General features: G+C 42.0%; 2 protein-coding genes across 2 annotated transcripts; both read left to right on the top strand.

Annotated features, from left to right (window-relative positions):
* Positions 1–1644: 1644 nt before the first annotated feature.
* On the top strand, positions 1645–15795 carry LOC112896301 (ribonuclease E/G-like protein, chloroplastic). Its single transcript, XM_025964232.1, has 14 exons — positions 1645–1923; positions 2207–2310; positions 2843–3027; positions 5738–6044; positions 6137–7338; positions 8178–8495; positions 8582–8623; positions 9375–9499; positions 12328–12475; positions 12910–12982; positions 13832–13944; positions 14398–14517; positions 14966–15121; positions 15224–15795. Exons 1-14 carry the CDS (start codon positions 1760–1762, stop codon positions 15389–15391), a joined length of 3225 nt encoding a protein of 1074 aa, XP_025820017.1. The 5' UTR covers positions 1645–1759; the 3' UTR covers positions 15392–15795.
* A 2740-nt stretch (positions 15796–18535) lies between these two features.
* Positions 18536–19624, top strand: LOC112898557 (rubredoxin). The gene has a single exon (XM_025966893.1). The coding sequence runs from the start codon at positions 18808–18810 to the stop codon at positions 19414–19416; it is 609 nt and encodes a 202-aa protein (XP_025822678.1). The 5' UTR covers positions 18536–18807; the 3' UTR covers positions 19417–19624.
* Positions 19625–24934: the final 5310 nt, after the last annotated feature.

The following is a 24934-nucleotide window of genomic DNA, read 5'->3' on the forward strand; positions in this document are numbered from 1 at the left end:
GTGTATATATATTTTGTTTTGTTATAATGCACCTGGGTGTATTTTGTACACAGAATGCATCCAACCTCTCAGTTGCAATTATGATAGTTCTAGTTGCAACTGGATTGTATCCAGTTGCAATTGGGTCGGTTTGAGTTGCAACTGGATCGGTCTGAGTTTCCAACCGGGTCAATCTGAGTTGCAACTAGTTCGCGTCCAGTTGCAACTGATTCGCGCCTAGTTGCAATCAGTTCCGTCCAGTTGCAATTGGTCTAGTCTCCCAGTTGCAACCGATGTAGTCTCTCGGTTGCAACTGCAGCGTGAGTGCATTTTGTACACCTTGTTATATTTTAGCCTCGTCGTGTGTGTTTATATATATATTATAGGAAAAATCCATTCTACACTTCTACACGCACTTGTAGCTACTTCCACATGTGTATCTCATGATGTAGGATGTATCTGACCCAACGAAAAGCATGTATCTGAAGTATGTGATCATACTAGAACATGTGTGATGGCATATATGTTGGGTATGTGACCATACATACAATATGTGGATATCCTAATTTTTATATATACTAAAGTATAATTATAATATATTTAAAGTATTTTGAAATTTTTTATATATCCTTTTGAAGTATCTCAGAATTAGCATATGAACGTACTCAAAGTATCAAAGTAATAAATAAGTATGCGGACATACGCACAGTGGTATACTGATGGTGAGAGTAGTTACACGCGAGTATAGAAAAAACTCATCTATATATATATATCCACACACACCGTAGAAGATGTTGGAGTCCAAACTATTCTTGTTATCTAACAAATTTTTTAAAAAATAGCGTTGACCATCCTCACACAAGAAGTAAAAGTGAACAAGGAGTAGACCAATAACTATGAATAGTATAAAGGGTGGATTTTCTCTTTATGTCAAAGGCCCTGTTTGGCACAGCTTGTGAACCAGCTTCTGATCAATTTTAAGCTATGGGCTGGCCAAACGCTAGACTTCTTGACCGCTTCCCCCACCAGCGCTTATGCCCCTCCTTCACAAAACGCGCGTACGGTGAGCAGCGGGAGCGGACTAGCTTCTGCAGCTTATCGGCCTCCGCCCCCCGCGCCGGCTGCCTCCACCCCCCGCGCCGGCCCCCGGCCCTCCGCGCCCTCCGGTCCCCCGCGCCGCCCCCCGCCCCTGCCTCCGCCCCCCCGCGCCGGCCTCCGCCCCCGGCGCCGGCCTCCGCCCCCCGCGCCCTGCGCCGGCCCCGCCCCCGCGCCGGCCTAATTTATTTGTGTAATGACACTCTATTATGTTATCTAATTTATAATTAAGTTATTATTATCTTATTTAAGAGTAATTTATGATTAATTGTATGATATATTAATTGTTAATAATTTATGAACAAGTTTCAGCTGTGCCAAATAGAGCCTGTGACCAGCTGCTTCTTTAACAAGCTGCTTCTCTGGCCAGCTAGCCACCAGCTGGCTTCTGTGCAAGTTTCAGCTGTGCCAAGCAGGGTCAAAGAGTGATCCTTTGAAATATTCGGATTCCATTTGAAGAATTCTGCAGGACACAATTTCATACAAGGGAATACCAGCAACATTCAACTCACTAAAAAAAATTACGGAAACGCCCTTCTCTTATCCCCTGGCCTAAAACCCAGAGCGCACCACACCCCTTCCCTCCTATCCGACCTTCATCCAACCCGAAACAGGGAGCGGAGCCGCACAAGCGGCGGAGCCCCGAGTCCGCGGAGGAGGGGCGAAGGCCTACTGATGCCCTCCCATGGCTGCCCGCGCGCTGGCCCCGCCACCTCCTCTAGGTAGCATGTGGGGGCCCCCGTGCGCCGCCGCCGGCTCCCCCGTCACGGAGGCCTCTGCCGCGGCCGCTCATGCCGCACGGCGCGGCGGGGCCGCGGTCAGCTCTGCCCTGTCCGGCCTTCGGGGGAGGTACCGAACATTTCTGGCTATGATCAAGTTCTGTATCATTTGCCTCCTCTTTCTCCGAGTACCAAGAATGCAATCTTTGTTTTTTTTTAAATTGGAGCTGCGGTGGTCAGATAAATGGAATTCGTGAGTTGGATGCTCACTTATTTCTGCCTGCAAGGAATTTAGGAAGAATTTGTAGATGCAGGCGGCATAATTAATGTCAATTATTATTGCTTAGAGAAATTATCCTATTGTTTTTTTTCTGTAGTGACAACCTCTCAATCGGGAAATCATCTTTTTGTAGGCATTCCTTGTGTTCGGTGCAATTCATGGATGGTCTTAGAAGCAATATTCAAGCAGAAGTGAACCTGGCTCTTTCCCCAAAGGCTTCAATGTCTAATGGGAGTGGTAATTTCTGTTTTTTCGTTTTTGCTAAGAAACAATGGATATTCCTCAAGGTAACCGATTGATGGCTTAGAGTGCTAGAGATACTTCTTTGGTTTTCCTTCGTAGCAAATGAGGAGATTTTCCTATTGTTCATTTTTAAGAATCATGAAAGTTTCCATAAACATATTAAAACACTTAGTGGAAGATTATTTTTTACAAACTAGCTGTAAAATTCTAGTGAATGCAGCTTCCATTATTTTTTATTTGATGATCATTGTTGTGAATGTTGTGGTGTGATGAGGCACAACGCTTACTGTGCGTATGATTTTTTTGACCTGTATATTTTGGCAAATAAATTATTCAGTTTTCTACATATACTTCTGAAGTTAATTCAGTTTATTGTATCACTTTGATTTGTTTAAGTTAAATGCCTGCCTGCAAGGTTCAATGAAATTAACACCGAAAAGCTAAATAGGTTACACTAATATTGTAAGTTAACTCCATTTTGTCTGACATTTGCAGTGTTTCCTCTTTCCTGTTCATTTTTTGACAGACGATTCTACCATAACCTGTAAAGGATTCTGTACAATATCATGGAACCTGAAAGCAGATGTACAAGATGGTTACCTAATATTCATAACAGGAGACCCTGTTACCCTGGGCTGTTGGGAATCCAACATGGCTGTTCAGTTGGCTCCTTCTGTTGAAAGCAATAATATATGGACAGCTGAAATAAAGGTATTTCTTCTTTTAACAGTGAAATTATTTTGTGGAAATGCATCCCAACTTCCTTAAATTAACAGGATAACATCTGAAAGAGATACGACTCGGGAATATAGTAGATTGATTAAGGGGTTAATTGGATATATACCATTACAATTATCGCACTTCGGAGATATACCATTACTATTCGTAATACTGTAAACGTGCCATTACAATTTCACAATTCTTGGAGATATGCCACTATGTACCTCTTCGATATGTTTATGAAAAAATTTGGACCAAAATGCCCTCATCTTCATCCTCCCATATCCCATCCCCTATCTCATTTCTCCCCCTCCTCCTCTCTCTCTCCATGTCAAAAGCTGCATCACGGCCGCCATGTCTGCCGCCTCTCCCCCGGCCCAGCCTTGCGCATCCATCGCCCCGCTCTGGCCTGGCCTTGCACGTCCGCTTGCTGCCGTGATCCGGTTCGGGCGCCCATCTTGCTGCGCGGGTGGCGCTCCGGCCCTGCCCTGCATGTCTACGCGCCGTGGTCTGTCTCGGCTGCTTGGCCGGCCGCATGTGTGGCGCCGGCGCTCCTCCCGGCCTGCCGCGCCGGCGCTCCGGCCCGACCTTGCGCGTCTGCGCACCGCTGCGATCTGGCTCGGCCGCCCGTCATGCTGCGCGGGTGGTGCTCCGGCCCAGCCCCGTGCGGTGCTTCGACCCAGCCCTGCACGGCGGCGGAGGGCGGTGGCGTGGGAGGGGGGGGGGACGAGGGAGAGGAGAGGAGGCGGCCGGGGGAGTGGAGGAGATGGTAGCGATGGAGAGGAGCGCGTCAAGGGGAGCAGCAGCAGCGGGTGGAGGTGGCGATCATGGCAGAGGAGGAGCCGGACGCCATGAAAGAGAGGAGAGAGAGGGGATGAGAGGAAGAAGATTGGGCCATTTTGGTCCATAAATTTAAGAAACACATCAAAGGGGTAAATAGTGATGTATTTCCTATAAAATTGTAATGGCACGTTAGAAGTATCACGAATAGTAATGACATACTCCCTCCGTCCCAAAATAAGTGTTGTTTTAGCATTCAAATTTTGTCCCACAAAGAATGTTGTTTTAGCTTGAGATCCATCTGTTAAAGCAATACCAAGTACCAAGAAAACATTGTATAGGAAAACGCATAGAGCCAATCAAATACTTAGTAGATGTTGCTTTTCTAGTTCCAATGCATATGCATTTATTGAGGAGCCAGAAAACCAAATAAATAACATGGTTTTAAATCACAATTGCTAGAAGTAATTAGGGGTAACAAGGTCATTTCTTAGGATGAGTAATGAGTCCGAAATTTTCTAAAACAACACTTATTTTGGGATGGAGGGAGTATATCCGAAGCGTGATAATTGTAATGGCATATATCCAATTAACCCATTGATTAATGGGGTGCATAGCTTGGGTACATATATAGGCAAGGAGATCCTAGGATTGGTTTATAGAAAGTACCAAAACAGGGAAGCCTTGCCTAACCAAATCATCTACAAAACCCTAGAGCACAAGGCCAATGGGCCTGTAAGGCTGCAGCCAGGAGGCCCAAAAGGGCCGGCCAAACATAACTTTCTAACAACATCCATTAACTCAGCATACCATTGTGTGGATAACAAACCATATCTTAATAGTTCAAGAAGCATTCAAAGTTGATTATTCTAGGAAAGGTCTTCATCTTTAGTTGATTTCACATTTTGCTACGGATAATAGTTTGATAGTTACCATGCTGTAGTTCTTATGCTGTTGCTGTCACAATGGGAGTATGGTAGAAATATTGGCAGAGGAAGGCCATATGGCTTGGCTTGAAGGAGATTAGTGTACTGGAACTTGGAAGTTGAAGATAGATGAGAGGATTTTTTGTGTTGAGAAGTGACTAAATCATTTTCTTGCTTGGCAAAATGATCAAAACAGATGTTGGCTCTATTTATGTAGAGAAGTACCTAAGGAGATTGTAATTGAAAATAGCTCTAACAAAACTTGAACCTATGGTAGGATACGAACTCAGCCAGTGAACAAACCTTACTATCTCAACATAATTCGTACTAATTGTAATCCTGGCTAAATTGTACTGCCCATTTCTTTGACTCTTGCATTTGCTGCGTTGCTGGTGCATTTGGCTCAAAGAATGTATGGCCTATCTAATATCCTTTTTCAAATCTCTAATCCATGAGGGGGTAGATGTGTTGCATTAGTCACACGTGGTCTTAGTTGACGTCTTAGTATTCTTTTCATCTTGATTAAATATTCTCAGACCAGCACATATATTCTCCCAGGGAAGCTACAATAATCCATCTTTTGGTGCATAGCTGGTACAGTGGTATGTTATACCATCTGTTTAGTGTGGCCTAAGCAGATCTTTGTATTCCAGTGTGGCCCTTTTACACTGTATTTCAACAGTAGTTTAGTTTCTCATATACCATGTTTCTGGTGCTGGTTAGCACATAAGACAAACCATGTTATTATATTCTTCACCTTTTAATTAATAACATGTTCACTAGCTACTCATGGGAACAATTCACTCGCTACTTGTGGCCTTGTGGGAACAAGTTAGTTCAATAAGGAAATATTTGGTTCTCAAGACATAGATAGTAGACCAGTATATAAAGGTTTGCTTCGTGATTTTGATGAATGCGATGGTGACTTAACTATTTGTGGAGCTCATATTTCTTTTTTTGTTGTCTTTTGAGCATCACATTCTTTACTCTTTCAGGTGCCATATGGGGTGCACTTCAAATATAATTATTTTGTTCGAGAAGAAAAAGGTTCATGTTCTGATATTATATGGAGGCCAGGTCCAGATTACTCCTTATCAATACCTTCAGTTGGCCGGAAAAAGCAGCTCCTTGTGAAAGATCTATGGATGAAAACCAGTGTGGCAGGTCTTCCTGCTCCTTCATGGGGATCATGGCTGATGGAAGCTGGTTCTTTTGAAGGTGAATATTTTGAGGGTGGAAATCATTGGAGCACAGCGGAAGCTCACTCTGCTAGGGATACAGCAGATCATGATTTATCTGTAGGTAATGTTGCACTACCACATCTTTTCACAAATAATAATTAATTGTGGCTTTTTTAGTGGCTGAGCACTTAAATGTTTCCAGTGGATTGGCAGGTGAGCATATTATATTGAAAATCGGGAATGGCACACCTTTACATGCAAAGCTGTTATCAGAGAATCTATCTACCAGCATGCACAATAGTATAACCAACAAACCAAATGCCAATAATATAAACCAACATGGAAGGTATCAACTTGTAGAGGAGCCATGGATTCATGAATCTATTGTGGCTTCAAAGAAACCAGTTGCAAGAGTCAAGGATAAAAAAGGCAAAAAGAAGTTTGTCAATAATAAGCATGATTCGAGCAGAGCTAGTGAATACATGCCTCAAGAGGATCAGCCTGTTGAAGAGCCATGGTTACTTGAATCTATGGTGGAGGCAAATGAAACTATAGTTCATGCTGATGGAAAAATAGAAGCGAAGGATATTATCAGAAAGCTAAGGAATATAGAAAAACCGCCAGCACCTCTGGAGGAGAATAAGTCAACTACTGGTGAACCTTCATCAAGAGTTATACTTATTAACTCCTCTGTCTGCACTATGCAGAGAATTGCAGTATTAGAAGATGGAAAACTAGTTGAACTCTTGCTGGAACCCATCAAGAACAATGTACAGTGTGATAGTATTTACTTAGGTATAGTAACAAAGCTTGTTCCTCATATGGGAGGAGCATTTGTAGATATTGGAATTTCAAGGCCTTCTCTTATGAGTATAAAGCAAAACCGAGATCCTTTTGTGTATCCTCAAGTTGTAAAGAACAGTAGAGCAGATCCTGTCGATGATTCTTACTATAACGAAGAGAACCTTCCAACTTATGACGAAGATGATGATATGAGTGATGATGAGTTTGCAGATGAAGAAACTCATGATGGCTCGTCATCATTTCCAGTTGAGAATATTACAGATAATGAAGAAGGCATGGCATTAATACCTGATGCCAAGATAGACATTGTCGATAGTGCTGAATTTGAAGGCATTTCTGGTTATGACGAAGACAAAGATGATGAAGATGATCACATGGAAGATGAATATAGCGAGGAAATACTGCAAGCAGATCAGTCAGAAATTTCCAATGATCTTAAGACTTTATCTTCAATCCAACATGCTTTGAGAGAATCTAATGACGACACAAATGGAAGCAGGTGGTCTCGAGTTCGCAAGGGCACTAAAATTATGGTTCAGGTTGTCAAGGAAGGCTTGGGTACGAAAGGTCCAACACTTAGTCCATTTCCATGCCTGCGAAGCCGATTTTGGGTAAGATCATGGGGATTTCTGCATAATTAAATTTTCTGTGCTTTGCAATCTTTTAGAATATGTCATTGGTAATTTCTGCATGTGGTACAAATAAATATTTCTGAAAGTGACAGATGATTTATACAATGACTAATAAAATTGATTCCAACATGGGATGTGTGGATAATGCTTTCTGATTATGACCTTGAAATGACTTTATGAAATAACCTAGTGAAATGTCAATTGTAAATACTAGTGTTAATTGATAAGTATTGGAGTAGAGTATTTCCTTTTGAAGTTGTAGTAGAATATTTCTTTTTGAAGGTAAGGACAGGTGCTCTGGCTAATCAATAATAGAGTTTGAAAAAAGTTTTGCAAGATGGCTAAGTTTAAAAGCAAAATGTCTTCAACCAAATGTGCCTTGTTGTGACTACTGTGAACAGGGCCATTATCTCTACAACAAAAGCAAAAGAAAACCTACGAAAACAACTGAGCTAGTACTAAACAGTTAACAAATCCTTTTTAGGATCTCAATGTTTGTTTGGTGTCTTCCTAACATTGGACCACTGGACCCTGAATGCTGAGGAACTCTTTCTGGAAGCAACTCCTAAAATTTTCTCTATCTTCAACATAACAGATATATGACACTTTGATTTATGATTTATGCATCAACTAGTTATACATCACCATGCATGAAAGACTGAAATAATCTTATAAAGTATATTGTTTTCTTCAAATAGCTATCGATAGATCAAGTATCATTAGTCTTTTATGTTTCATCATGTTCCTGAATAAAAAAATCAACATAACTCGCAGAAAATTTTAGGATTAACTTCAATGATATATCTTTGAATTTCCAGATATTGGTTTCCCGTGGTAACAAAGTTGGAGTATCCAAAAAGATTACCGGTATAGAGCGCACCAGGTTAAAGGGAATAACAAAATTATTGCGACCTCCTGGATTTACATTGACAGCTCGTACAGTCGCTGCTGGTCATTCTTGGGAGGAATTGCAGAGGGACCTTGATGGCTTGCTATCTACCTGGAAAGTAATAACGGAACATGCTCAATCTGCTGCCTTGGCTGCTGAGGAGGGAGTGGATGGTGCTGTTCCTGTAATGTTGCACAGAGCAAAGGGTCAGGCTCTATCTGTTGTTCAAGATGATTTCAATGAGAAGGTGAATTAATTGATGATGCAATTTACTCAAATTGGTTTGATATTTCAGCTTAACCAGGATCATTTTTTACCTTATTATGCAATTAGGTGAAGAGACTGGTTCTGGATTCTCCTCGAACATATCATGAGGTAAGGAACTTGATGACGGCAATTGGTAAACACTTACGTTAGATTGAGCCTAGCCTAGTTAGTGGGAGGTGTGTGTTTACACCCCACCACCGAGGTCTGGGTGCTCTTCAGCTCAAGTTTGGGTGCCCATTTCTTCTTACTTACAATGCCACCTAGATATCCTAGGTTGGTTGATTGTTTTTTTTTCCAACTTATCTGGAACTCATTGATAAATATTTATTTGCTTAGTTTCACTTTACATGCATGCATGATTTATAAAAGTGAAACTCTGGAAACATATCTATTCCTGATGCTGATTTAGTTCTGCAACTTAATCATTAGAACACCAACTGGTTCATCTAAATTGGTTCTGATGATCTTTCTTTTCTTCCATTTTGGTATTGTGATTTCCTTCCTTGACATCTTTGTTAAGTGTTGTAAAAATATGATATTTTGGGCAATTGCCTGTGTTGTTCAAATCTCAGTCATGCTCCTTTATATTCCCTTGATTTCTCTGGTATGGGTCAGAAAATGAACATAATGTGCGATGCCATTCAGAAAAAAAAATGTTATTTTTGAAACAGTTAGTGTAAGGAAGCACAACGAGTAGCACTACGTTTTAAGGAAGCACAACGAGTTGCATTATGTTTCAAATACCAGGATTTGCTTGCCTACGCTAAACATTTTACCTGTTGGTTGCTGTGAACCGTGCATCCTTATACAGAAATATTTTCTTAAATCTGGTGAAGCACACTTTTCTTTTTGTGCTTAGGTTACAAGCTATCTCCAAGAAGTTGCACCTGAGCTCTGCAGTCGAGTTGATCTTTATGAGAAAAGAAAGCCTATATTTGATGAATACAACATTGAGAAGGAGATAGACAATATCCTTTGCAAAAGGTTATATTTCATTGTTTCTATATTGTTTATTAACTTCTGTTGATGCAACTTTTTTGCTAGTAAGCATATTTTTATGGTTGTTTAACTTGTCACTTTTTTGGGTGTAATACTCTTTTCTCCCTGTAAGTGCTGTGCTTCTGTAGAACAATAATTGGAGTTACTAGAAGTACCTTATACTTCTCTGAGTAGTTTCAGTACACAAAAACTGCTTTTAAGACGTAGATATTAGATGGAATCAGTTTGATAGCATGTCTAGTTATGCACCGACATGGTAATAGATAAATGCTAGTATTTGGTAGCAGAACAAGATTTACTAAAGAAGTTGTTGTGGCACATCACCATTTGCCAGCATAAAAGAAAGCTGGCACATCTACTGATGTAGGGAGAGCATCGAAAAATATTTATGGCCTCAGAAAAATAAGTTGGTAGTGTCCAGAATCAGCGGCACATGATTTTTTTAATGGGCTTTTGTGGGCTTAAATTTATATATTGGTGTTGAAAAATACTGACCTGAAGCACCATCTTTTTATTGTGAAAAGCATGAGTCGATTGAATTATTAAGTTGGTTTCTTCACTAAGATATGTGAGTTCTGAAGTATAGCTGGCTGGGGCATAATTTGCTTGGTGCAAGCAAAAGTCAAGTTTAGTTAAACAGGAAAGACAAATGTGATGTTGATTCATGTTAAAAAATCAGTTTGCTAAGGAAACTCTAATCGACTATTATCAGGGGGGACACATATTTGAATACACAAACAGATGTGGCATTACATTATAGGTTCAGATAGCTTACTTTTTTTTTTCCTCCAACACGCACGAGAGCTGTGTGTCATTTCTCAAAGCAATTATGGCTTGGGATAATTGATTGATTAGGGTGCAAAGAACATGTACAAGATATATTGGCAAGGATGTCCTAGGGTTTATGAAAACAGTACCAATCAAGGAGATCCTTGCCTAATCTAGATACTTGACCTAGAAGCAATCCCGGGAGGGGCCAGCACACAGCACACAGGTCCGTGGCGCCAGGCAACCCTATGGCCCAAAGGGCCAGCCTAACCTACCCACCATATTTATCTAACAATTTCATCAAAGAAGAGACATTAAGTACAAACCACAGTAAGTCAGAAACATCAAAACGTTCATTCCGCTGAAAGAATATAAGAACGACAAAAGAATGCCCTAGACTATCTAGCCACTAGACCCTCGAGGTCCTTAGCGCCAGTGTTTTAAACGCGTCATCTAGGCGTCCAGGTGGACCCAGCTCGCCTTGTCGCCTTTAAAACACTGCTTAGCACCTGCAGCACACCAGAACATGCCTTGATCTGTCACACAGCCTGTACTACAGCAGCCACATCAGGATTAGCTCCATTGAAGACACAATCATTCCCTTGATTCAAAATCTCCCAGGCAACTAATATGATCAACAAATTAAACCATGTTTTGAGTTGCTTGCTGACCTTTTCAGAGACTTTGTACCATCATCTAGAGAAACTTGTTATGTCTGACTGTTCAGCCACAGGCTGCATACCAACTTGATTCAAGATGGTAAACTAAAATACCAAATTTAACTAAAATACCAAATTTTTCTAAAAACCACACATGTGACCAAGTATGCTAGATGGTTTCCTCGGCTGGTCACAGAGAGGCAAGGTGCAGGACGTGTCAGACCTTATTTGACCAGTCCAACAGCGATTGAGTATTGCTAGCCACAAAAAGAACTTACAGCATAAAAGTGCCAACGACTTCGAAACTCTCTTGCAACGAGCAAATTCATTGAGCTCACAAAGAATGCCTTGTAAGCTGATTTGCTTGAGTAAATCCCTAAGCTGGAGAGACCCATGACCCATCTTTGCTAAAAAAAAGTGCCTTGCCCACTGGTCAGTTTGATGAGATTGGGGGCCAAGTCACTAATAGACTGACCGTGAAGCCATCTGTCTATCCAAAATTTAGTGTTGGTGCCATCTCCCACTAGCATCACAATGGCAATTGCAAGCAAAGCACGTGAATTCAGGTGAACCTGAACTTGTAGGCAAAGATTAAACCATGCATGTGCTGTGTAACTGTAAATGGCTCATTAAATCAGTTGTAGTTTGTTTGATGGTACACGCTACTTGGATAACCATAGTAATTCTTGACCTAATAGGTGCAACAAACCATGACTTTCGGGATACTAGTCGCATGTAGGTCCTATAGAAGTAGTTTCAATTGAGGTTGCTGCCGATATTTGTCTGATGATTACTGCATTTTCCAACTAGTGGTGCTGCTGCAAACTTAGCCAAAGGTTCAAGTTGTTTTTGTTTTCATAATTACTATGTATCATCATATATGGGTGATGAAACTGGAAAGGCAGTAGGCAAATTGACGCCAGGTATAAATGAACTCGCCCTCAGGATTGAGGCTCTGAGCTTGCTCCCAACCCTGATTAGCCTTCCCTCATATATATAGGGCTGGCTTTGTTACAATCATACAAGCTTACAACTCATCCCCAAATCTCTCTCTAACAACCTCGTAAACAAAACGACCAACTACATAATCTGTACTCACGATGATTCCTTCTTCCTCCAGCGAACTTCCTGCCCAAGAATGCATGCACAACATATCATCTGGTGTGTAATTAGGCTAGCTAGATTTGTCATTAGGGACTGTCTTTCTTTTGCTTATTTTAAAAAAGAACATTAGATTGAAGAACTGATATTGCAAAGCTTGTTGCAGTCCAAAATTCACTTTTAATTTAAATTTTTGTAGACTTTTGAGTCTTGACCTTTAAGCTATTGAAAGTCGTAAAGGGACTAGTTTCTGTAAGATTTTGTGATTTTCTTTTGTGGATGCAGGGTACCGCTACACAATGGGGGTTCTCTGGTCATAGAACAGACTGAAGCTCTGGTTTCAATTGATGTGAATGGTGGTCACAGTATGTTTGGTCAGGGAACATCCCAGGAGAAGGCTATTTTAGAAGTCAATCTTGAAGCTGCAAAACAAGTATGCGATGTATCTTGGAACTTTCCAGGATGTAGTAGCTTGCTTTATTTGTTCCCAATTTATTTCTCAAGGACTCTTGTGTCATATTCAGCTTAACCAATCAAGCATTTGGTTTCGTTGCATTTTTGTTTACATTTATCTATCTCTTAAGAAATGCATACCGTAGTTCTTTTATTGCCCTGCAATTTTGTTTAACAGTTTAACAAAGAAAGAATGCACCTCTGTTTTCCCTATTCTATGGGAACCTTATGTTTTATCATGAATATATACTTATGTTTTATCATGAATACATACTTATGTTTTATCATGAATATATACTTCTTTGCCCTCATGAACTGTTTGATGTACCTCTGGTCCACACCACAAATCTGTGAAAACATGTCAGTATGATTTTTTAAAGGATGAGTAACCATGAAAAATGTTCATGAATGCAGATTGCCCGTGAGTTGCGCTTGAGGGATATCGGTGGTATTATTGTTGTGGATTTTATTGACATGACAGATGATTGTGAGTATGATTTCGGACACTACTCTGATAAGATAACTGATACTTTGCAACTGAATGTTCAAGCTACTTTTTGAGCCATTTGTTTCTCAATTGGTGTTTTTGCTGCCAATCTTCTATTATTTAAATGTCTCTTGAAAAGTTACTCTTTCCGACTCCAAATGTATGTTGTTTTAGGTCAAATGACCTTACTGCCCTTCATTTATACTACATATGTTGTTTTAGGTCAAATGACCTTACTGCCCTTCATTTATACTACATTGGAAAAGATCACACATGTATTTTGTGAGAGTAGTAGCACTTATTAGGCAAGGGCAAGGAAGGACAAAAATATGAAAAATTGCCTAGAAGTTCTAGAGAATCGTCGAGAAGGCTAAAATACCTACATTTGGAATCTGAGTGAGTGAGGATTCTAGTATCTATAAACTAAACGCTGTTTGTCTCTAAGCAATATAGTTTCGTACTTGCGATGTAATTTTTAGTTGAGTTTGGACTGAATTTCAATTCTTCATTCAGTATCTTTCCCTATAGAGTATTTGGCATGTTCCATGGATTTTCTTTGCCACAATTGTGCATGTCAAGTCAAGTTATTTAGGACTATGGTGCTTATTTTATAAAATTCGTTGGATTGCAGAAGACAACATCTTTTAATTAGCACCACTGATAGAAAATCTTGACAGCCAGTAATTTGTTATCTAGTTATTTTTTGCTTCGCTCTTGCTATGTCTGATGATATTTTCTTGATTATGATTCCAACTTCCATTTGTTTTTTATGCCTTTTAGATTCCTGATAATGATACAGATTCTTTGTTGCTTCTCTTTTCTCCCTCACACTAATGTCACATTTTCCAGTGAACAAAAGGCTAGTCTATGAAGAAATGAAGAAGGCAGTAGAAAAGGATCGGTCAACAGTTGGTGTTTCAGAATTATCAAAACTTGGTTTGATGGAGATAACTAGAAAAAGGGTATGTGCATCAGCTGTATAAGTCGCATAATGCCATGTTCATGGATCTTATTGTGTTATATGCGATGTATGCAATTATTTTCCTCCTTGGAGAAATTAGTGATCATTACCTGCATCACTTGTGTCAGCCACACTTATCCAGTTATAGGTTTTAGAGGCTCTGAATTTGTTCTTCTCCGCAATGACACTTTTGTTCAATAATACGTTTAGACATGTGTATGAGGGTCAGTAGCTAAGAAGCCAGTGTGCTTGGCTATCTATGCCTGAACTTTATCCTTAGCTCAGGGTTAAGAATGGAATAATTTAATTTATATGGAGCTGTTAATAAAACAACTAACACTTCATACTCACCTAAAAGAAGTTTCTGTTTCTTCATTTGAACTTATTATTCACTCATCACAGGATAGTTGATTTTTTTAAATGTAGTATTGAGATGGATTTCTGTTATTTTCAGGTTAGACCAAGTGTTACTTTCATGATCAGTGAGCCTTGCACATGCTGCCATGGTACTGGTCGTGTGGAAGCTCTTGACACATCCTTTTCAAAGATAGAACGTGAAATATGTCGACGCCTTGTAAGTCCTATAGGGTTATCAAAATTTTATCTTTGTTATCTGTGTTAGCAACAGTATCACTTTCACCTAATAATATACGTTGATTGCTTAATAACTTGTAAATATTTATTATGTAAGATAAACATGATTGGTAGATTTGATATAGTAGTACTATAGTAATATTGTATATTTATTAGGGTTTATATATACGTTAAATAAAATATGCTTGTCAAAGTTGGTACAGTAAAAGTCATCTGTGACAAGTATTTGAAATGGAGGGAAGTATTATACTTTAAATGAATGCTCTGACCTACTTGGTAACACTCCCATTACTATTGCATGGCCATCAACGTTAAGGTCCAAAAAACTGAAAGTTCACAAAAAGTACAATACTCAAGAATAAATGAGTGTTCATTCAAGTTTCGAATTGAACCCAGAACTTGGTTCTGTTAATCTTTTCATGAACCAGGCTGCTTCTCGGCGAAAATCAGATCCTGAGAAACCAAAATCATGGCCAAGATTTGTGCTTAGAGTGGATCATGAGATGTGCACATATTTGACATCGGGAAAGAAGACAAAACTAGGACTTCTGAGTAGCTCCCTCAAAGTGTGGATTTTGTTGAAGGTAAGACTTTCTGCTTGTTCCTCTTCATATATATTCTTACCATGGATCTCTTTATCTTTAGTAATGGTTGGTGAGGTAACTAACATCTTTAAATACGTTCAGATCGCCAGAGGTTTCTCCCGTGGTGCTTTTGAACTGCTACCATACTCAGAGAAGGAAAATGACGAGGAGAAAGAAACGGTATCAGAGTCACCACAGAAAGAGGGAAGCCCCAAACTGTCTGTTTTTCCTATCAAGAAGTGGATGAGCCGTGCAAAACGAGCAAAGTGAACCTCTTGCAAAGGCAACAATTTTATTGGCATGTCCCCTTCATGGCTATTCGCAGATTATAACAAGCGCAGAATCAAGAAGGGGCTGATGCATTTGATTTGCAGAGATCCAAGTGTCAGATATCCAGATGACCTCCTGACCAACTTATGCTTACAGTTTCTTTTTTTAGTTCCGTAATAATGCAAAACATCTAGGGTTTAGGAAGAGTAGGACGGGTATTTTGGACGGGAACTAGACTATTAGTATGTGAGGAGCAGGAGGCTCTGGGTCTAGGGGAGATTCTAGTAGCGTAGCTTTTCTATTCTTTACAGCAGTTAACATGCTAGACTTTGAGGCGATTCCAATGATTTTTTTAATTCATTATCAAGACCCTTATTCAAACATTAATGACCCTTATCCAAACATTTCCGATAGGCATGCAGTTCGATGGATTCATTCTTACATTGGAAGGCGGTTGGTTCAGAGCATACTCCCTCCGTCAAATACATGTCATTCTAGAAATTATAGGATAGATTAATGTGAAGGTAAAATGATTATATTTACCTTTATTTATTACCCATATTTGACAATAATTGATTCCTAAATGCACATGCACTTTTTAAATATGCTAAAATAACTTGTCACATTAGCTCAGATGCACATGTATTTATGAAACTGCCACCGGAAAATGGCTTATTATCGCATGCTAAACTGTGAAGGGACAACGATTTGCGTTTGCATGCTTTTAAATTCAAAAAATATTTCATGAGCGCTGCAATACTTACAACCATTTTCCTACGATCCTTATGCCACGCATGTTTCGGGCTGTTGGACACCAGGGTCATAAATGAATATGATGGATCTTACTGTGGCCACCATTGCAACAGTATTAGATTATATTAAATTTAAAAAATATCGATTTGCTAGTTTTATGTTAGCCTTATATATCTATCCTTAGGTGGTTACCCATCGCATTGTTTGCCAAGGGATGCATTTATTTTCCATTGGTTGCAAAGTATTTTTTTTTTGCCAGAAAGGTATTTAGAAAATTACAAATTTAAAACACATCTACTTGTGAGCCAAATCAATACTACATTCGTTTGTTTTTTTCCTGACGTTTTGGATACAAGGTCTCCAATACATTTCTTTTGCTATTGTTTTCTTCTAAGCAATTTTTGTTAAAATTTATTGAAAATATAATCATTTAGAAGTACTAGTCATACTAATCTATAATTATTTCTAAAGCACGTTTCCACCTAAGTTTTTGGTTGATCCGCCTGGTATCTAGTTCATCCTATATGCAAGTCGGACCAGCCCTCCATCCACAACTCGACCACGTAGATCCCTACAAATTAACATACGTGTCGGTACATACAGATAGGGGTACCTCCTACTAGTGTATCCAGCCCGAGAGGTGCGAGGTTATCCGTAACCTCGCACTAAGCTTCTGGGCGACAGGGCGTAAGGTCCGGATCTGACAACTGGGGGCACGGTCTCCGGACCTCCCCCCACGTACTAGAAGGTCCGATGCCACCACGTGCCCGCAAGGAAGAGGTGCTCAGGAACAGCTACCACGGGTCCGAGCCATCGCGGGATGGTCTTGGGTCCCCACGTGTGGAAGCCGGACCCCAGGGGGCCTGAGCGCCTGGGCCAGCCGGGGTGGCCCGGACCTCCCACCCCACCAGGGAGGAGGTCTGGTGCCGCTATGTGCCCCTGAGGAAGCGGCCGCTAAACCAGCACCGCCACGTATCCGGTGGATACCAGCCTTCTGCGAAAAGCCAGTCCAACTACCGCATTGAATGCGGGTGGTTGGGGTGTGCGCACCCAAGACAGGGCATGGCTGCCCTCTGACATGTTGGGCAGGTATGGGTGACACCACGGTAAGCCCGCCAGTTATCGAGGCGGCGCGTCACATCACAGTGCCGTATGCATGGGCAAGGGACATATGGTCATATCACAGTGCCGCGTGCGTGGGTGAAGAGTTATTATGAGCTGCTGCAGGAAGGCCACAACATACGCTGCTACAGTGCGCAAAGGTTACATCACAGCAGGTCAGTATAGCCCCTTTGACTATCAGCGGGAGCTGACTCTACGTCGACAGCATGACTCCCTCTATGCATGTTAGCGGCAGCAGACCCTATGCTAGCAAGAGCCACAAGACCATATCCAGACGGAGGATACGCACGGAGGCTGACGAGGAAGATCTCCGGATCAGAGGCACTTAAGACTCTGATGTGTACGTTATTTAATATGTTGCTGGGTCCACCTGTCGGGGCCCGCTCAGTGTACGTGCTTCCCTTGAGCCTATAAAAGGGAGAGCGCGCACGTTAGAATACAAGTTCCACAGACTCACGCAAGTTTACACACACACAAAGGTTGACACTCACTTACAAGCAATACATCACACAGTGGATGTAGAATTTTACGCTCAGGCGCTCGAACCACTCTAAACCCGTGTGTGCTACTCGTGTTCATACGCCTCTAGATCAAGCATTCCTTGACTTGCCCCAAACTCATCCTAAACTAGGATTAGGCGGGTGCACTCCGCCACCCGGCTGGAGAAATCCTACGACAATACGGATAACTATATTTGCTAAGTAAAATACAAACATTAATACTTTGGTGCATACCAGTGGTCAAAGTTGCTAAATAATTTCATGTAAAACACCAGTATTAACTAATCCGGGTAGGAAATACTTGACGTCGTTTACATTCTTACAATCTTCTAGTGCTATTAAAGTATACTTACAGAATCTACAATAAGAAAGGGGAAGAGACAAAACTTTTGAATATATTCGATCGGATCTAATTGAAATACATCAAGGATAGAATTAATTAAATTCTGAATAATAGCTGTAAGCGATTGAGGTCTCTCAAGGAGAGATGAATTGCTACACTATGTCAAACAGTGAATCAAATGATTTTTTTTAAAAAAATTGAGAGATCAAATTACACATTCCAAGCTAAATATTTTAACGATAAATTCAAAAATGCAAAAGGATTATTTCCCGATTATTTCTCATGCTCGAATCATACATTTATATATATATATATATATATATATATATATATATATATATATATATATATATATATATATATATATATATATATCGAGAGAGATAGAGAGAGAGAATTTCTTGTGCTTGGCAAGACGACACAAGAGCAGAAAAGAAGCACAAGCTCCAACCTCTTCTCCAAGCATCAGCACAGGTCCAGCTCTGGTGACTGGCGCGCGCCTGGTGCACACATACCTTATCCACCCGCTTCCTCCTGTCTCCACACTCCGCAGCAGCATCACGGCAGCGCATATCCCCCTCCCATGCCTCCATGGATTCCTTTGCTCGCCACCCCTAAGCCAGCTCCTTAGACCTTGAGAAGAACACGGTCGCAGAACATTAGAGTCGAGAGACAGGTTGACCACATCGCCCGTCGCGATGGCGTTAGCCTGCACAGGCAGGCTAATCCACCCCGGCATGGTGTCCAAGAATCCAAGAACGCCACCACCACCACCGCACTTGCACCTCCACACCCATAGGCCCGTGGCCACCACGATGACATCGTCGTCCCATCACTTCGCGCTCCACTCCGTCGACGTCTCCAAGGACGACAAGCCGCTGGAGACGCCGCCGCCGCCGACTGCAGAGGGCGCTCAGCAAGACGCCGCCGCGCCGTTGCAGCCGGAGGAGGACGACGGCCCGAAGCTGGACCCGCGGCGGTTCGAGGAGAAGTTCGCGGTGCTCAACACGGGTATCCACGAGTGCCGGTCGTGCGGGTACCGGTACGACCAGGCGGCGGGGGACCCGTCGTACCCGGTGCCGCCTGGCCTGCCGTTCGAGCAGCTGCCCGACGACTGGCGGTGCCCCACGTGCGGCGCCGCGCAGTCCTTCTTCGAGAGCAAGAGCGTCGAGATCGCCGGGTTCGCGCAGAACCAGCAGTTCGGGCTCGGCGGCAACTCCCTCACCTCTGGACAGAAGGGGCTGCTCATCTACGGCAGCCTCCTCCTCGGCTTCCTCTTCTTCATCTCCGGCTACTTCTTGCAATGAGAACCAAGATACAGGCTGCTGCTGCTCCTTGGTAGTAGCTTGCAACGATGGTCGTCGATTGATTCTAGGTGTGAGCTTGCTTGCATGTTTAATTGCTAAGTCCATGTGAATACATAACTATAAGCATCTATCAGAGAGATGGTTAATTTTGCTGTGAATGCAGTTGGGATAAATCTCTATGATAAATGTTATAGATTTTGCTACTTCAGAGAGATGGTTAATTTTCTTTTATCATGGAAATTATAGCTTGCGAGCTTGCAAAATGGTTTTCTATTGCTTACATGCATATTTAAGAATCTGATGTATTAATTTTATCATGAACGAATCAAACTTGCTGCTAACAATCGCATGTAGCGGAGAAGATTCAGGAATATTTTGAACAATATGATGTGCTGCTAACAACATCAATGTATTTGGAATAAGTAGTTCTTGTCATGTGATAGTGGGTTATAGCTATTGCAAACTTCATAATGATCAGCACAAAACCTGGATCCGGTCGATGGACGTGTGATCCGATCGTTGGTGGGTGGTGTGGAACACAATTGGGGGTGGTACCCATGCGAATACTTCTCATTTTTTTTGCGGGTATGTGAATACTCCTCATGACAATATCTTCATATATAGTAAGTGTTTTTCATATAGTCCCGGAGACCAAGACGATCAGAGTCACGTGGCATCGACTCACAGGAGCGCTACTCGGGCAACACATTCGGTACGGTCTTCAGATGGGTCTTGTGGACTTTATACGTATCCTATTGGTGGCATTGGAATTCTCCCCATGAAAGTGAGAAAATCACTTCTTGCCTTCCTAGCCATTTTGGCCTCCTTGTGTTGTGGTCTCGGAGGACCTCTTCCCCCTTCCTCTACCTCTTCAAAATCCCCCCCCCCCCCCCCCCCCTCTTTGAAAAGAGTTCGTTGGAATTGATTTGATTGTCATCATTGAGGTTGCTGAATTCTTGCGAAGCTTGATTAATGTTTAGCAGAAGAAAAATATATAATGTTGCGATTGAGGGCTCTAATACTGTTGCCGACCTTGACTATACTATGGCTTCGGTTGTGCCCAAGTGTTTTGCCTCTGGTTACTATGCGAATGTGGTGGTTGTTTATACCTAGCACTTTCTTCTAATCTCCTTCGATGGTCATCATCAGACTTGCAAAACTTTCCTAGCCCAACATATAACTCATGAAGAGTAGTCTGTTGCTCTCGAGTTAAATGGCCTGCATACTGGCCAATACCTAGCCCATTAATACAAGCTTTGATAACCACATTATCTGGGACATCTGGCGCTTGTGCATTGAGATGAACAAATCTCCAAAGTAACTGCTCATAGAACGTTCTTTCTCTTTCTGTTTACAGTTGAACAAATCTGAAGAAGTGGTTGATTCTCTTTGAAAGCCTTGGAAATCCAGCTTAAGCCTATCTTTCAAATTTCCCAATTGTACATTGATGTTGGTGGAAGCAATGAAACCGATTCATCAAAGCGGCCCCTTCACAAGAGATGATGAAAGACTTAGCAAGTACTATATCATCCCCTCCTGCCAAAGCTATTGCAGCAACTCATCAAAATTTGCCTTGGATCTGATAGTCCGTCATACTTGGGTAGCGAAAATGGCTTATATGAAGAAGGCTATGGTGGTGCTTCTTGTAAACCTTTGGACAAAGGCGAGTTCTTGCCAAACACTTTGTTCGCAAAAAACCTATTGGTTAGGCCATGGCAAAGATGGTGTGATGGTACATGTACATACCATTTACTTTTTGGAGGTTTTATCTTTAGAGAGTTTTTCTCACAGTCTAGGTGGTGTATGGAATTGAAAATTAAGTTGATTGTTATAGTTTGTTGTGGCATGATATATGATGTCATAAGCTATGTTTATCCTATCTATCTAGAGGCTAGAATAGATCTTATTATGATTGTTGATGTAATCGTCTAATATTAATTAAAGAACTCCTTATGAAAAGCTTCAATACAAAAATAGTGATGCTAGGTTAGTGATTTGCACATGCGGCACATCGCTAATATTCTATTAGTGATGGCCCCCACATAACTAATCATTTATATGACCTTGCGGTCAGGCCTGATCATGACCCATCACTAATTGCTAATGGATTGTCATTAGGATGGCTTCTAACAAGAGCCATCACTATTAATAAAAGTGACCGTTCCTAGGACAAGTTATTAATAACTGATGACATTTTGGTATGTCACTATTGCCTCTAAAGTGATGGGTAATGTAAGGAAAATGACCCTTAAGTCATTGTTCATGATTTTGGTAATTGAATAACAACATAACCATTAGGACTAATGATTTATCAAGATATACCTTTGAAGGTATTTATTAGGTTCCAAAGATGTAATGGTAGCCAAGTATGAAAAGATTCACGAACAAACGAAGCCAAACAAGCATAGATTCCTCACTGACGCAATTGAACGACTAATACTCTCAGGGGGAAGAGTGACCACAGTATTAGTCGGTGGTCCATGGATCCAGTGCAAATTCAGATTACACTGACAGATCAATTTGGTCCTCGTTGAGTGTACCGATAGTATTAATTGGTGGTACTATGCTGAGGCAGCTGAAAAATTGGTGGTACTATGCTGAGGCAGCTGAACTCTAGTTTTGCCTCATAGATTAATTCGGTCCTCATTGAGTGTACTGATAGTATTAATCGGTGGTACTGTGCTGACGCAGCTGAACTCTGGTTTGGCTAACAGATTAATTCGGTCCTTATTGAGTGTACTGACAGTATTAATCGTGGTACCGAGCTGATGCAGCTGAACTCTAGTTTGGCTAACAGATTAATTCGGTCCTCACTGAGTGTACTGACAATACTAATTGTGGTACCGGGCTAAGGCAGCTGAGCTCTAGTTTTACCTGACAGATTAATTCGGTCCTCATTGGGTGTACCGACAGTATTAATCGGTGAGATTATCAACTCTTGCAGACCTCTATGGATTGACAGTAAGGTTCGGTGATGTGAAGAAAAGGCTCATACCGAATCAATCGGTTAGTTGTCAGTGATCGTTGGCCTTGTTTGAAAAGGGAGCACCGATTAAATCCGTGAGGCAAATATTGCCTGACAGTATTAGTCGGTCAGTGCTGCGTCTGCAGCATAAAGGGCAATGGCTAGTTTCTTAGTTGTGGCTACTAATACACCATATGTCCGGCCATTTCAAGGGTGCTAGAGCTTGGGGAAGTTGTAGACTTGTGTTCCACACATATTCAAGTGCTCTATTGTTGGCAGACCTTAAATGCAAAATCTCCCCGTCAACTATACTCAGGAATAAAGGAAAACCTATACAACTTACTCACACATTTATTTGTATCACGAACCTAGTTCCACAGATGTATTTGTATATTTGGCTATTTCAGGATTCAAGTCCAAAATAAGAAGAAAACACACAGAGGATGCAGAAGAAATACACAGAGGATCCCATCCTGCGTCACACTTACAAGAAGGGCCCACCCAGCAGGCTAAACCGACGTACAAAGGTGGCAAACAATAAGATCAAGGATGAGGACCCACCTGTCAACACCCTGGCCAAAGTCGGTGGCCAAAGGGCCCACCAGGGGTTCGGCCAACCCCAGGGTTCGGTCGACCCTGGACTGAAGCCCTTCTAGGTGCATTTTGGCAGGAAGCCTCCCACCGCCATCCTACGTCGGTTCCTGATTGTTTCCATCCTTAGCTCCACCGGGAGCTGCCCTTGGAGAGTATAAAAGGAGGAGAAGGAGCCCTCTCATAACACACACCATACTTGAAACCTCTCTCCCTCTCTCTACTTGTGACTTGTAATCCTTAGGATAGTGGAGCTAGGCTAGTCATCTTCCTTAGCAAATCTAGGTCTCCCTCAGGTCGTTGAGCAACCTTCAGCCTCGGTATGGCTTTGTATCCAACTCATCGATATTCTACTCTTAATATAGAGTTGATTCATGGTTATCTTACTATCATGATAGTATGCCTTGCCATGTCTTATGCTCCCTCAAGTTATATAATCATGTTGAGCTTAGCTTTAAGTATCAACATCGATTTGGTATGCATTCAGGCTTGCTCTAGTCTGACGCCTGTCTATCATCATGGTGGGGGGTGCCAGAGGGGTTAGATTAGTGATTCTTGTGCATGGACATGGTGCTCCGGGCATGAGGGATGTATCGAGTATGACTGCATCCCACAATCTGTTGGGGTAGGCGGCAGGTGGTGACAACCCTGTCCGTCCTTCATAGTCCCCCATGTTCAGATGTGGTGTATGAGTCTAAAGTGTTATCCAGGTGTTGATGGTCCTTAAATGCAAAATCCGACCATCAACTATACTCACAAATAAAAGAAAACATGAAGAAGACGGGCCTGACCTGGTCGACCCGATCAAACTATTTCACTTATGATCTGGCCTGGTTGACCCAATCATGATATTGAAGGATCCCAAAATCGCCTGGATCAAGTTAGGAATGGTTTCGTGTTCAAACTGCAGGACATGGTAGTAAGTAAGGATCAAAAAGGAAATGTCCGATAACTACAAGAAGCCCCAATACAATAATCGATGGTATACGCAGCATAAATACACAGAAGATCGTCCGATGCACTACACAGGATTGAAGGGCCCACAAATCAGACCAAACGGGCATGCCAAGGCATGAATCACCGAGGATCAACACCAGGACCCACCTGTCAACTGTCCAGAGGAAGGCAGACCCGGGGGAGGGCCATCTGGGTTCAGCCGACCCCAGGTTCAACCGAACCTGGATGCCTTCCCGGCTCCCAGAGCTTTGGCCGGAAGATCATCCTTATCTCCTCAAGGGCGGTGGCTGGTGTTTCCATACATAGAGATGGCGGGAACCGACCCTGGAGGGTATAAAAGGAGGCCTCCCCCCCTCATGCAACACACACCACAACTTGGAGCCTCTCTCTCCCTCTCACTTTGTGACTTGTAATCCTTGGGCTAGTGGAGCTAGGCTAGAATTTCTCTAGCGAGTGCAAGTCGTCCTTGGGGTCTTAGCTCAACCTTCGGCCTTGGGTATGGCTTTGTCTTCGACTTGTCAGTATCCTATTCATAATGCATAGCTTAGTCATGGCTGTTATGCTATCTTGATAGTTTATCATGCCATTCCTTGCTTTATCACAAGATATCCAATATATGTGTTTAGGCCAGATGAACTAAGTGAGGATATCAGTTCGTTGTGCCTTTGGGCTTGCCTTAGTGCTTTACTTGTCCATTCGAAGGGTGGGAGACCCGGGGGTGCTAGGGTAGTGACCTCATATACGGGCATGGTGCTTGGGTATGCGGGATCCTTCGGATATGACCATGCTCCACGGTGCTGTAGGGGTAGCGGCAGGTGGTGATAGCCCTGTCCGTTTGCTACGACAGCTTTGCCATGGTTAGTGTAATCCCCCACGTTCGGGTTTGGTGTAGGAGTTCTGAAAGATGTAACGAGACTTGTTGTACACAAGTGTGGGACATTCTCCCTGATGTTTGGAACCTTAGTTCTGAGCTCTAATCATGTATCTTGTGTAATCCTAGCTTGT

Source organism: Panicum hallii, chromosome 6, assembly GCF_002211085.1.
Source record: "Panicum hallii strain FIL2 chromosome 6, PHallii_v3.1, whole genome shotgun sequence".
NCBI classification, from domain to species: domain Eukaryota; kingdom Viridiplantae; phylum Streptophyta; class Magnoliopsida; order Poales; family Poaceae; genus Panicum; species Panicum hallii.